The sequence below is a fragment of the Dipodomys merriami genome, unplaced genomic scaffold, assembly GCF_024711535.1.
Source record: "Dipodomys merriami isolate MVZ:Mamm:240054 unplaced genomic scaffold, mDipMer1.0.p SCAF_20, whole genome shotgun sequence".
Lineage (NCBI taxonomy): Eukaryota > Metazoa > Chordata > Mammalia > Rodentia > Heteromyidae > Dipodomys > Dipodomys merriami.
Genome location: NW_027203382.1, coordinates 32,541,133 through 32,554,072, shown reverse-complemented (window position 1 = coordinate 32,554,072; position 12,940 = coordinate 32,541,133). Strand labels below are relative to the sequence as shown.

General features: G+C 37.1%; 1 protein-coding gene across 5 annotated transcripts in view; it reads left to right on the top strand.

Moving 5' to 3' along the window:
• Window positions 1-12,940, top strand: part of LOC138833034 (E3 ubiquitin-protein ligase RNF180-like) — a 131,454-nt gene that overhangs the window by 85,119 nt on the left and 33,395 nt on the right. For all 5 annotated transcript variants that reach the window (XM_070031397.1, XM_070031396.1, XM_070031398.1 and 2 more), the window contains exon 5: window positions 4,616-4,841. In XM_070031397.1, the coding sequence (XP_069887498.1) occupies window positions 4,616-4,841 (226 nt within the window). The remainder of the gene's footprint in view (window positions 1-4,615; window positions 4,842-12,940) is intronic.

Sequence of the window (12,940 nt, the reverse complement as noted above, 5' to 3'; positions counted from 1 at the left end):
TTCTTATTTTGCTTGCATCTTTCAGTTTTGTCTTTTGATTGGCAACATATACTGTAGTTGTTTCTCTTGAAATGATAGATTTGTATTGGTCTTTTTGGTGAGATTGTCTGACAAATAACCAAGTCTGAGTAATCAGATTTTCTGACAATTGTTCTTTTAGGTAAAAATAGTATTCCATGAAAAAGCAGCCTATTGTGCTCACAAACTTAAAACAATAACAGAAGTGCATTTTCTCAAAATAGCTGTGATGCTGTGGCACACAGCAGAAATGCTTTGTTAGTGCATCCCATTTCTGACACATAGTGTTATAGAATGTATAGGCAACAGTGAAGGCTTAACAAAAGAAGTATTTTCCAAATTCATCAAGGAAACTTCTAGGGAAGTTTTTATTTTCTCCCTGCAAGTGCATGGTGATGATGAATAAGATAAGTTTGGTCCACTGCTTTGATGCAGGCCAAAGATCTAGTAACTAAACTCACTTTTTATTAACCCATTGAAACACTTCAGCAGAGCAAACAAGGGCAAATGACCCTCAGTTTATTATTGTGAAATGATTTTTGTCCTCCTGGATGTCCTGGCAAGGAAAAGGGTCACACTTTGAGAATGTGTGTGTGTGTGTGTGTGTGTGTGTGTGTGTGTGTGTGTTTGTGAGATTTGGGGATTTTTATTGCTTTAATGACTATGATTCTACTATGATCATAGTCTCTTGTAGAACTCAGGATGTCATGCTTGCTGGTTGCTTGCTAAGTTGGCATTGTACTCCCTTTTTTATTTGTCAATTGTGGGACTTGAACTCTGAGCCTGGGTGCTGTTCCTCAGCTCTTCAGCTCAAGGCTAGCACTCTACCACTTGAGCCACAGTACCACTTCTGGTTTTCTGAGTGGTTTATTGGAGACTCACAGACTTTCCTGTCCAGGCTGGCTTTGAACCAGGATCCTCAGATCGCAGCCTCCTGAGTAGCTAGGGTTATAGGCATGAGCCACCAGCGCCTGGCTGGCACTGTACTCTTAAGCCATACTTCCAGCCTGGCATTTTGCTGATTATTTTGGAGATAGAGTCTCCTGAACTTTTCTGCATGAGCTGGTTTATAAACTGTGATCCTACAGATCTCAGCCTCCTAAATTACTAGGATTATTGACAGGATCCCCTGTGCCCACTTGGTTATTTTTTTTGGTGCTATTTTTTGTTTGTTTTTCTCTTTTTTCATTCAACAAAGAATTTATGAATATTATACACCTTTTCCCCCATGCTTTGAGAATCTGTTTAATAGTTCTAACATGTAGAACATTAAAATTTTATCAACCAATCATGGGAAGGACATTTTGTACACAGAGCTCAATTTACTTAGCTACTATCTGCAATTTTGGTGTTTAATTTATTTTGTGTTGAAGAACACACTACTTTTAAGGCTAATTCTATTGCATTTTAGTGAGTCTGAAGAAGGAATAAATGTGAATCTTGTTGCTCAAAGCATAAGTAAAAGATTTAGATTTCCAAGTTACCAGACAAAAATAAATCCTTCAATGAAACAAAATGTGACCCTCAGCTTTACTGTGTGTATGCTTGTAGTTAAAATTGTTTCTGCATGTTTAGCTGCCTTGTACATCTCTTATATGATGTATCAGTGAATACGATGCATCTTGATCAATTTCACCCCTTTCAATGCTCTAAGAAAAGTTTTCTTTATCTACCTTAGGCTGGCCTTGAACTCATGATCCCCCTGCATCCTTCTCCTAAATACTTGCACACATATACTACCATACATGACTAAAAGTTCCTAACATAAAGCAGAAACTGTAAAGAAAAAAATCTAATTAACAAGTAATATTTCCTAACAGTTAGGGTGGTGTCATTCTTTCTGATGGAAGCATAGAACATATATATATACCACAGTTTCTGGATCCATTCATCTACTGAGGGGCATCTGGGTTGGTTCCATATCTTAGCTATGGTGAATAATGCTGCAATAAACTTAGTTGTGCTGGTAGCTTTAGCATGGCCTTATTTATGGTCATTTGGGTAAATACCAAGAAGTGGGATTGCTGGGTCATAAGGGAGCTCTATGTGGAGTCTTTTGAGGAACCTCCATACTACTTTCCAAAGTGGTTGAACAAGTTTATACTCCTGCCAACAATGCAGTAGAGTTCCCTTTTGGCCACATCCCCTGCAGGATCTGGAGATTAGATTTCTTGATTATAGCCATTTCAACTAGGGTAAGGTGGAATCCCAATGTTGTTTTGATTTGCATTTATTTTATGGCCAGAAAGGTTGATCATTTCTTGATGTGTCTATTGGCCATTCTTATTTCCTCTTCAGAGAAGTCTCTCTCTAAGTTTTTAGCCCACTTATTAGTGGGTTGGTTGTTTCTTTGAGGATTTGTTTTTGGAGAATATAATTTTTGAGTTCTAAGTATAATTTAGATATGAGGCCCTTGTCTTTTATATAGCTTGTGATCTTGGAAAAAATCATATTAAGTGAAGTATACCAGACCCAAATATAGCTCCCATGGTTTCCCTCATTTGCAATTAATTAGTATATGTCTAGAATAATTTTATCAGATGAGCAGAAGAGCTCAAAAACTATGTACATATAACCTTATAAATGATGCTGAGGAAAATGAACCCCAAGATATAGACACAAGAAGTTTTTCTTTGTTCTTGTTGTTTTTAATGTATTATGTGATTTATTTTGTTTCCTTTTTGTGTTCTTCCCCCTATGGTTTATCCCCTGTTGTCACTGTACTTGATTTTGGTACCCTGCATCTTGTATATACATTTGTCTAATTTGGGGAGGGGAAGGGGAATAAGGAAACCAAGGACACAGGATGACCCATTGCAACAATGTTACCCACAAGATAGTATATTGGAAATGAACTTTACAATTCCTGGGGTGGGGAGGAGCAAAGGAGATGGAGAAGGGACGGGATAGTGGGAGAACAACCAAGGAGCGGGTGACAATGCTGGACAAGAAATGGACTAATTACTCATGTAACTGTAACCTGTCTGGACAGCATCTTTACAATAAAATAAAAAAATCTTTAAAAAGTAACAACTTCTTTTCCTCATGATGTCAGAAACGACTGAGAAAAAAACAAAAAAAGAAAATAATTATTTATAACATATGTAGCCAGTATCAACAATACTAGGTTTAATAGAAATGCCTATGTGTCTAAGAAAAATCAGACAACCCAATTGGCCAAAGATTCAAAGACAGGCTTTATGAAAGGGAAAGCACTAAGAAGTAACAGAAAGAGACCAAGGGAAAACAAAGGCAAATAACAAATCAAATAATAGTTTGGACAGTGTTATAACAGGACAACGACCGTAAGCACCAAAGATGAGATAATTTCTAACCAGAGACATTTATTACATTTTACAAGCTAGAACACCTAAGATCAGTCCCTCAGTATCTGGCAAGGGCCCCATCCTTGCAATCAGTATGGCATCTTGCAATGAAACCTATTTGTAGAGACCCATTCTGTATCCTCATGTGGCAGAAGAGTGCAAGTGCCAGAGGGGTACCAGCAGTTCCTTCATGCGTAAGAGTTCTGCTCCCAGGGAAACTTCACCACTTAGTAGTATTGCATTTGGACTGAAGTTTCAGCAATAAGTTTGGAAGTGACAAGCTTTCCAGTCATCCAAAACGCTTTATTGTGTTCTCAAGGTTGTTTTGCCTCATTTACCTGACATACATTTCACATAACTTATAGATGTTTCTTAAATCCAGAGCCCAATCAAATATGAATCCCTGATTTCCTTATCAAAGTGAGGAGAAAAATGAGTAAACCCTCCTATTATGGCTTCAACTGAGTCTAGGCCCCATTTGAGGACAATGTTCTAAAGGCTTCATCAAGAAGGGCAGAGCTTTCAGGGAAGAGTAGGAAAGGAGGGAGGAGACAAAGAGAATGGCTGGATGGCCATGGTTACAAGTATTAAATATTATATATCAGGCATTGGGCTGAATTCTTTAAGCAGATTATTGCATTTATCCTCACAACTTCACAGATGAGAGAATTGTGAAGTCAGAAATTCTACCAGACTTCGTGTTACTAACGACAAATCTACCTCTTTTCTGACAATTGCAATGGGAGGAATACAGGAAGGGGTTTGTCATATTTTCTAGCTCTGAAACAAATCCTGTAATTCTAAGTTACTTTGCTAAGTTACTCTGCCTCCTTATCAATATCCCCTTGGCTTTGGCACTTTCTTGACTTTGCGTTACAGGGAAGTTCCAAGGCATAGAGTGAGGAGAAGCAAGGCATCCTGCTGCCCTGACCATCCGTCACCTGCCACTGCAGGCCCATGTCCACATAAGGCTCTTGAATCTTCTGACAAGAATATGTTTGCTTGGTGATTGAGGGTAGGATAGCTGGAAAATCTAATTGTGGCAGTTACTTCTTAACTAGTGAAGTTAATGACACAAGTATAGTTAATGTGTCTAGGTATATTTTAACATTGTGTTAAAACACTAGACAATAAGCAGGCTTTAGGTGTTTTCATATATGTTTAAAGTTTCTTTTTACTTCTAAAGACAGCATTTCTATCATGTTGACATATGTCACAAGGAAACCAGTCTTATACTACATGAAGAATCATTTGTTTCTTATGTTTTGCAGACCTTGAATAATGAGATGAGTACAGATGATGACAATGAATATGCAGAAGAAAAGGATGGCTACATCTGTGCCGTGTGCCTGGATGTTTACTTCAACCCTTACATGTGTTACCCTTGCCACCACATCTTCTGTGAGCCCTGCCTACGGACTCTGGCCAAAGACAATCCTGCAAATACTCCCTGCCCACTGTGTCGGACAATTATTTCTAGAGTCTTTTTCCAGACAGGTAACCTGTTCTCTTTCTTTAACCTAATTATCTTATATTTCTGACTACATATTTTTCTAATTTTAAATGAATTTACAAGTTATTCTGAAAAAGTTACTATGTGTTACTCTCCAGTTCATAAAGCAATAGGAACTCAACCCATATAATTACGTTAGAATCTTAGATGAAACTAGATCCTATCTCTGATCCTCTAGCTGTATACTCAGTTCTTTTCTAAAACATCTCAACTAGTTGTTGTTCAGTCTTCACACGGACATCTCCAATATAAAGGTGATTCCATTTGAAGCTACACTGTGGATTTTTAGTCCAATTATCAGCCTTTCAGCCACTTCTCTGTGACCCTTGTTATTTCCTCTGGAGTCACAGAGAACAAGTCTATAAATATCTGAGGACAATTATTCAGCCCTTCACCCAAACTCCAAGTCTTCTCAACTATGTTAATGTTAGGGTCTTTCTTCTTAAGCAAGAAAAAAGTGATATTGGAACAAGGATTTGTTTTCTGAGCTGCTGTGTGAAGATGGAATATAATGCACATTAATGCAAAGAGAAAAACTAATGATTATATTCCAAAGTGACCTACGGTAAAATGATAGAGCATACACTACTGGGTATTGGTATTAGGGAGCAGGTAAGATTACTTTCCTTAGTCATTGTGGAGCCAAATGAAGATTAAACAATGACTTTATTAACAATAAAACCAGCCAGGTGCTGGTGGTTTATGCCTACAGACTCTGGAGAAATCAGGAGAATCTCAGTTTGAGACCACAGTGGGGAAAAAAAGTTTACCAGACTCCATCTCAATAGAAAAAAAAAATAAGTGCAGTGTCACATGCCTGTGATTCTAGCTATGGCAGGAAATATAAATAGGAGGATCATAGTCTAGGCAACTACTAGAGCAACAATTGGCTGGATATATGACTCAAACTATTGAGTACCTAACTAAGAAGCATGACGTTTTGTGTTTAAATCCCAGTACCAGAAAAGTAAAATTGAAGAAAATGAAGATTTCTCCTCCTTAAAGAAATCCAAGGACCCGCCTGCATAGGAGTGTCAGATTACTAGTGTAATTAGTGCTTTGCAGTCCAAGTAATGAGCAAGGAAGAGAAAGTGAACTCATGCCTCTCAAATCTGCCCAGTACCCACGTACTTGTGCATAGAATCATTGCACCAGGCTTAGACGAAGCTAATGATACAATGCTATGCTGTTCACAGTGGCTCTAACCTGTAGAGAGATGTACTCAGGACCAAGACTGTCACTGGCCGCCACAGCTGTATCAGTGACTCCTCCTCTCAGGGGGAAATGGGGTGGAAAGAAGAACACACAAGAACTTCCATGAAAGGGTCAAGCTTACTGGAACTTCATCTACTCTGGCTTATGGCTGGAATGTTGAGGTAGGATTAGAAAACAAAAACCACAAAACAGTTCTTTCTCAAATGCCAGATCCACAGGGTTCTTTGGGGTGAGCAAAAGAGGAAGGCCAGTAATGCCATGTTCTCCGTGTTATCTCTGGACAGCTATAAAAAATCATTTACTAAAAGCTTGTTTTGATGGGAAGTAGCTAGGTGGAATTTGGCAGTTTTCCTGCCTTGCAGGATCTCATTAAAACTGGTGGGAATTATAAAATATATTTTCTTGATATCCTAAATTAAGAACACTAAGGTTGCTTTTGGTTTATGAAAACTATTTCCTACTGTGTGTGTGTGTGTGTGTGTGTGTGTGTGTCTGTGTGTGTCTGTGTGTGTGTGTGTGTGTGTGTGTGTGTGTATGTGTGTATGGTGCCAGTGCTTGAATTCAGGGCCTCACGCTTAACCTTTTCACTCAAGACTGATGCTCTTATCAATTGAGCCATAGTTATACTACTGGCATTTTGCTTAGTTAATTAGACATAAGAGTTTCTAGGATTTGTCTGCTAGGCTTGCTTCAAACTGAAAGCCTCAATTCTTCACTTCCTGAGTTGCTAGGATTACAGGTGTGAGCCGTGCATGGCATACATTCATTTTTATAAAAAAATAGTATTTCTCATATAAATCATATTGTGAATACTTAAGAGTCTCTTCTGATAGAGACTATATTTGTTTTTGTCATTCAGAGGCTGATAAAATAATGGGAATTGTCTGCCTACTTATTTATATCCTAACTTAAAAGAATTTGAGGCCGTTTCTAGAATATATTCAGTGAAATAAAAAGTCCAGGGAATTTTGAATTGGGATGGAGTATAAAGACAAACTAAATGCAAGAAGCACACAAACCTTATAGCCCGACATAGCAGCTATACTTAAATGATTTATTTGGTCTTAAGTGTTCAGACTACCTAAAGAATAATAAAAGTGAACACACAGCTAAGTAATTCTCAAAATACATTAGAAGCATGTTATCATGAGACATATAGGTCACTCTAAGCCTTTATCTTCAAAAGGAATTTTTATGCAATTTTTTTCCCTCTGGCACTTTTCAAGAGACAGAGTAAACAATGTCCTAGAAAGCATCCTCAAAAAAACGTAATGTCATGTTTTCTGACATAGTTATCATTATTATTACTATTTTAAAATAATTGTACAAAGGGATTTTAGTTCTTGTCAGTTTTATGAGTACAATGTCATCCTTCCATCATTCGATTTGATGGTATTCTTTCATAAAAGCTAATGAAATATCAGAATACAAATTACTGAGAACAGCATTGTAGGGAGCCAATAATATAGTCTACTTTTCTTGTTAAAAATAACTTAAAAGTTCTAATAGTAAATTATATAAATCACCCGTATTACAGCCATTTAAAGACAATATTTGATGAATTTCTTTCCAGAACATTTCATACATTCATTTAAATTTTTGTTGTGTTGTTATCAAAAAGAGTCATATTATCCAATGTTTCTTTAATTTGTTCCTTTGTTCCCAATTCTTATGATCATATCATACTTTATTTAGCCAATCTATTCTTGTGGGATATTTGTTTACTCATTGATTTAATGATATGCATGAATAAACATCTGATTGCACTAGAATGTTTCCCTAGAATGAATTTTTACAAGTAGGTAGTTTTAAGGCTATGGTCCATATGGGAAAATTATGCTCTTGAATTATTGTTAGCATTACTTTATGAAGAGAAGAGTCGGTAGTTAAAAGTCTTTGGTCATCCCAACTTTCTTTTGTAACTCTCCGATAAGGAAGGTTCTTCTAGATGTAGGATCAACTTTTGACATCTATGGTACTTTAAGTTTGTGGCAGGGTTACTTTTCTGGGAGGCTTCTCATTAGCAAGTAAAGAAACAGCATTGGTATGAAGCTTTTACTTTGGAGGGAAGACCTGAGCATAGACATGAAATGGGATTTTGATGGCTTTGTTGAGCCAACCAGTGAATCAAACAGACTTGAAGCTTATTCTAGCTATTAATTTCTTTTAACATGAAATATTAAATTTGCTTGTAAACTAAGGCAGTTTGAATAAGCTTCCTGTTCATTTCAATTAATAGCATGTTAATTGACAAAAGCATAATTGTAAGGAAACTAAAAACTATATGATTCAAAACAACTTCACAGGTAAGAAGAAAAACGTAATGCTAAAAATTCTTAAATCTTCCTAGAAGGAAGTCAAGGTACATTAAATTAATAAATTAAGAAATGGTGATGTGGATGTCTGGTATGAGTTCAGTGTATCCTCATTCTGTCAGCACAACTATTTAGCTGACAAAAATTTTTTAGTAATTTCTGGAGATTACCCTAAACACATATAGTAAATGGGGAAAGATTTATTTTAAAATATCTATTAAAATCCAGGTACAAACCACCTGTAGCATTTCAGATATGAACAACTTCCAAACCCCCTGCTTCTAGCTTAGTGTGACACAGATTGGCTCTAGACAATTACATCCTGGAAGATGAGCTCCTTCTATTTTCTCTGCCCTCATCTAGGGTCTAAGTTTTGCACAAAGAAAATCAGACCACTGATATCTCTCCTTACTCCAAGTTACATCAGAAGCTATATTCCAAATAGGCATACGCAAGAGGACTGTCACTCCCTTCCTCCTATTTTAGGGTAACAAGAAGTTCTATTTTAAGCACAGCAGTCCAAGTACCATGAGTCCTGATTTCCCCCATCCAAGTTTGTTCATCAGGCCAGAACTCCAAGCCAATCCTAAAATTGTCAGGAGCTACCATCCTTGTCCAATGTCACTCCCTAAGCTCAGCAGCGTTACAGAGCTTCTGCTAAGGGATGGGAATGAGAGGAGCAGGCAAAAAGAACATCGAGTTCTGCAGCTCTAATAGAACTGATTTTATGTACCACAGGATGTGGGAAAGTTCATGCCTAAGTGCGGTACTGAAAACAATAGATTTCTTGGTGAAGGAATTAAAGAGAAACTGAACCTTTATGACTCTGGTAGCAAACTGCACCTCTACAACTCTACCTTTATTTACTCTGGTAGTAAATAAGAGTAGACATTTAAAACAAAATAAAAGAATCAGGTGTGGGGAGGCACACTTATACTGCCAGCTACTTGATTTTGTTTTATTTTATTGTCAAGGTGATGCACCAAAGGGGTTACAGTTACATACATAAGGTAGTGAGTACATTTGTTGTCCAATTTGTTACCCCCTCCCTCATTTTTCTCCCACTTTCCCTCCCCCACCAATCCCTCCCAAGTTGTACAGTTCATTTCCAACATACTGTCTTGTAAGTATCACTGTTGCATTGATTTGTCCTTTGTCCTTTGTCTCACCATTTTGTTGTTCCTGTTCCCTTCCCTAGTTCAGACAAATGTATATACAATACCCAGGGTACCAAAATCAAATACAGTGACAACAAGGGATAAACTGTAAAAACACACACACACACAAAAGAAAAAAAGAAATCACATAAAGACAACAATAAGAAAAACTCTTGTTTCCATATCTTGGAGTTCATTGTACCACTCTGGGCATTTACTCAAATGACACAAGCAAGGCCATTCTAAAGCTTCCAGCATAGCCAAGTTTATTGCAGTATTATTTACCATAGCTAAGATATGGAAACAACCCAGATGCCCTTCAGTTGATGAAGGGATCAAGAAAATATGGTATAAATAGAGATATATCTCTATCTATCTATCTATCTATCAATCTGGGTATCTGTCTATCTAATGGAACTCTATGCTTCCATCAGAAAGAATGACATCACCCCATTGGAAAGACTTGGAAAAATCATATTGAGTGAATTAAGCCAGGCCCAAAGAAACAGAGATCTTACAGTTTCCCTTACTTTTAATAATTAGTATATGTCTAGGCTAGTCCTAGCCCATGAATAGAATATGTGCATAGGACCATATAAGATGATGCTAAGTAAACTGCCAGCTACTTGTGAGGCTGAAGCCAGAGGATTCGAAGTTCCAGATCTGACTGCTATACTTAAGAAGATCCTGGGGGTGGTAGGAGGTGGGGGATGACCAGGGGAGAAAGGAGACCAAGGGAGAGAAAATAACCATAAAAGACCATAAAGGAAAGAGACAGCTAAAAAGAGCCTTCCTATAGTACAAAGAGCCATTTGTGGAAAATAATCATTTGTACATATTAAGGTTAGTATCTAGAAAAAAGTAAATCCAACACTTCAGTTACCCAGGCTGAACTCAACTTCCTAGGCTCTAGTAATCTTTCCATCTCACTCTCCCAAGTAGCTGGAACTACAGTTATATGCTACACCACAACCTTTTTCCTTTTTTTTTTTTTTTTTTTTTTAGTGGTACTGATCTTTTTTGAAGTCAGAGTCTTGTGCTTCTCAGTCAAGTACTGCATCACTTGAGCCATGCCACCAGTCCTTTTTACTTGAATATTTTTCAGGGAAGGTCTCACCCTTTTGCCTGGGGCATTCCTTAGAATATGGTCTTCTTATCCCCACTTTCCACATACTGGGATTAGAGGCATCTAACACCATGCCTGGCTTGTTTTTGGCTTGTAGTCCTAGCTACTCAGGATTCTGAGATCTGAGGTTTACAGTTCAAAGCCAGCCCAGACAAGGAAAATCCATATGATTCTTACCTCCAATTAACAATTAAAATGAAACTAGAAGTGGAACTGTGGCTCTAGTGGTAGAGTGCTAGCCTCGGGCAAAAAAGTTCAGGTACTCAGTTTAGGCCCTGAGTTCAAGCCCCAGGACTGACACAAAAAATAACTTTAACAAAATGATATCCTTGAGTATATAGTGTTAAGGGAGAATAATGCACTGTTTCTGTTCACTTAGAATACAGGGTTGTTTTAAAACCTAGGATGGTTTAAAGTGACATTAATATATCTCTATTAATAGCTTCCCAAAAGCTTTTCCATAAATTCTAAAATGTAATGTTATAAACAAAAACAAAAATCACTTCTGTGTACAAAGCAGTATCCTAGTAAGATCTCAGTAAATGTTATAGTTGAATTGGGCTTAGTTTGATAGATTTCCTTTTTGCCCTCTAACTGCAGGCAGATCCGTTATTCTTGACTAATGACACATTTGTGGGAATGATTTCGTAATGCTTCAAAGGCACTAAAGGACATCAATAAGGCAAAAGTTTGAATAAAAATCTAACCCAAGAAAGCCTTTCTCTCGTGCCAAAAGAAAAAAAAAGCCCTTCCTTTATTCTGGCATAACACTATATTTTATTATATTAGGAAAACAAAATAATTTACTTTCAGATGCTAAATGAAATCATTGCATCAAAATGGACACTTTTTAAATACATATTTTATTGTAAAGATACTGTATAAAGGGGTTACAATTTCATGAGTAAGGTCCTAAGTATGCTTCCTATTGAGCCTTGTTACCTCCTCCTTTGTTTTTCCCCTACCATCCTTTCTCTCCCCTCCTCCCTAACATCTCTCCTCACCCATAAGCTGTAAAGTTCATTTTCAACATAGTGAAAATGAACACTTTTAAATAAAAAGCACATGTAACAAAATAAGAGCTCCTAAATATTAACCATGTGCTAAGCAAGAATTATTCTCTACAATGTCAGACACATAACATTTCTAATTCCATTTTGACAATGTGACATAATAATTGGGGGCTCAACTATTTTGGTCACTGTTTTTCTTTGTTTGTTTTGTATGTCTCTGTCATCGGGCTGCATATTGAGCTGACAATGGCACTTTGCAAATGTGCTTTCAACCTTGAATGGTTCCCTAGGAAAAGGTATCAAAATCATACTCACGTTTACTTTCAGAGCACGCGTCGACAATTACTTGTCAGAACTGTATGAGATATTCTCAGTTGACCTCGCTTGCCCCTAAATGCCTTAGGAAATGCAGTTGGTGGCTAATCTTCAACTACCACATAGAACCTGTCAGGCTTCACAAGATGGTCCTATTACAGAAGTAGTTCTGTTTTATATTTTGTATTCCTATGATTGAAACTGGTAATTTTCTGTTGAATATAAACTGCAACAGCCGGCTCTGATTTTCCTCTAACTCCTGTTGTTCTCCTTAAGCATTTCTGAATGTGTGGTGTACATCAAAATGAATTTCACTTGAAGGAGCATTAGAGTCCCCTGCAAGTGAGATGTTCTTGCCCTTCTTCTGCAGTTTGTGGATGCTCATTGCTACACAGGAAGGTGGGAAGTGGGTCCAATGTCCTATATTAACTCTCCTCCATTTTTGTGTCTAGGAAGGACTGCAGATACCCTTAGCACAGCATTCTAACTCAACCTTATAGTTTCTGTCACTGAGTAATAAAAAATGGATTATATATTCCTTAGATAATATATGGTGAGGCTAATCTAAAAGTTTTGAAGATCATTTCACAAGGTATTACTAAACCAAAAGCAATGGTAAGTAATGAGGATTTAACAACAGTTGGTAAAGATGACCGTTTTAGGAAGTTTTCCTTTTTATATAAATGTTTACTCACTGATACTCTAAAACTCTAGTCTTGTTTGTTATTCTTTACAAATACTCTTTACTGTGCATTAAATTTCTGGAACCAAATAGTAACTATGAATAAGTAAATACAGTGTCTGTGCTGTGTGTAGAATATCAAGGCTATAATTTCAGCTACTTAAGGAGATGAGAAGATCATGGTTCAAGGCTGGGCCAGGAAAAAAAAAAACAGTAAAAGAGACCTCATATCAATCAATTAAAAATTGAATAAGAGGAAA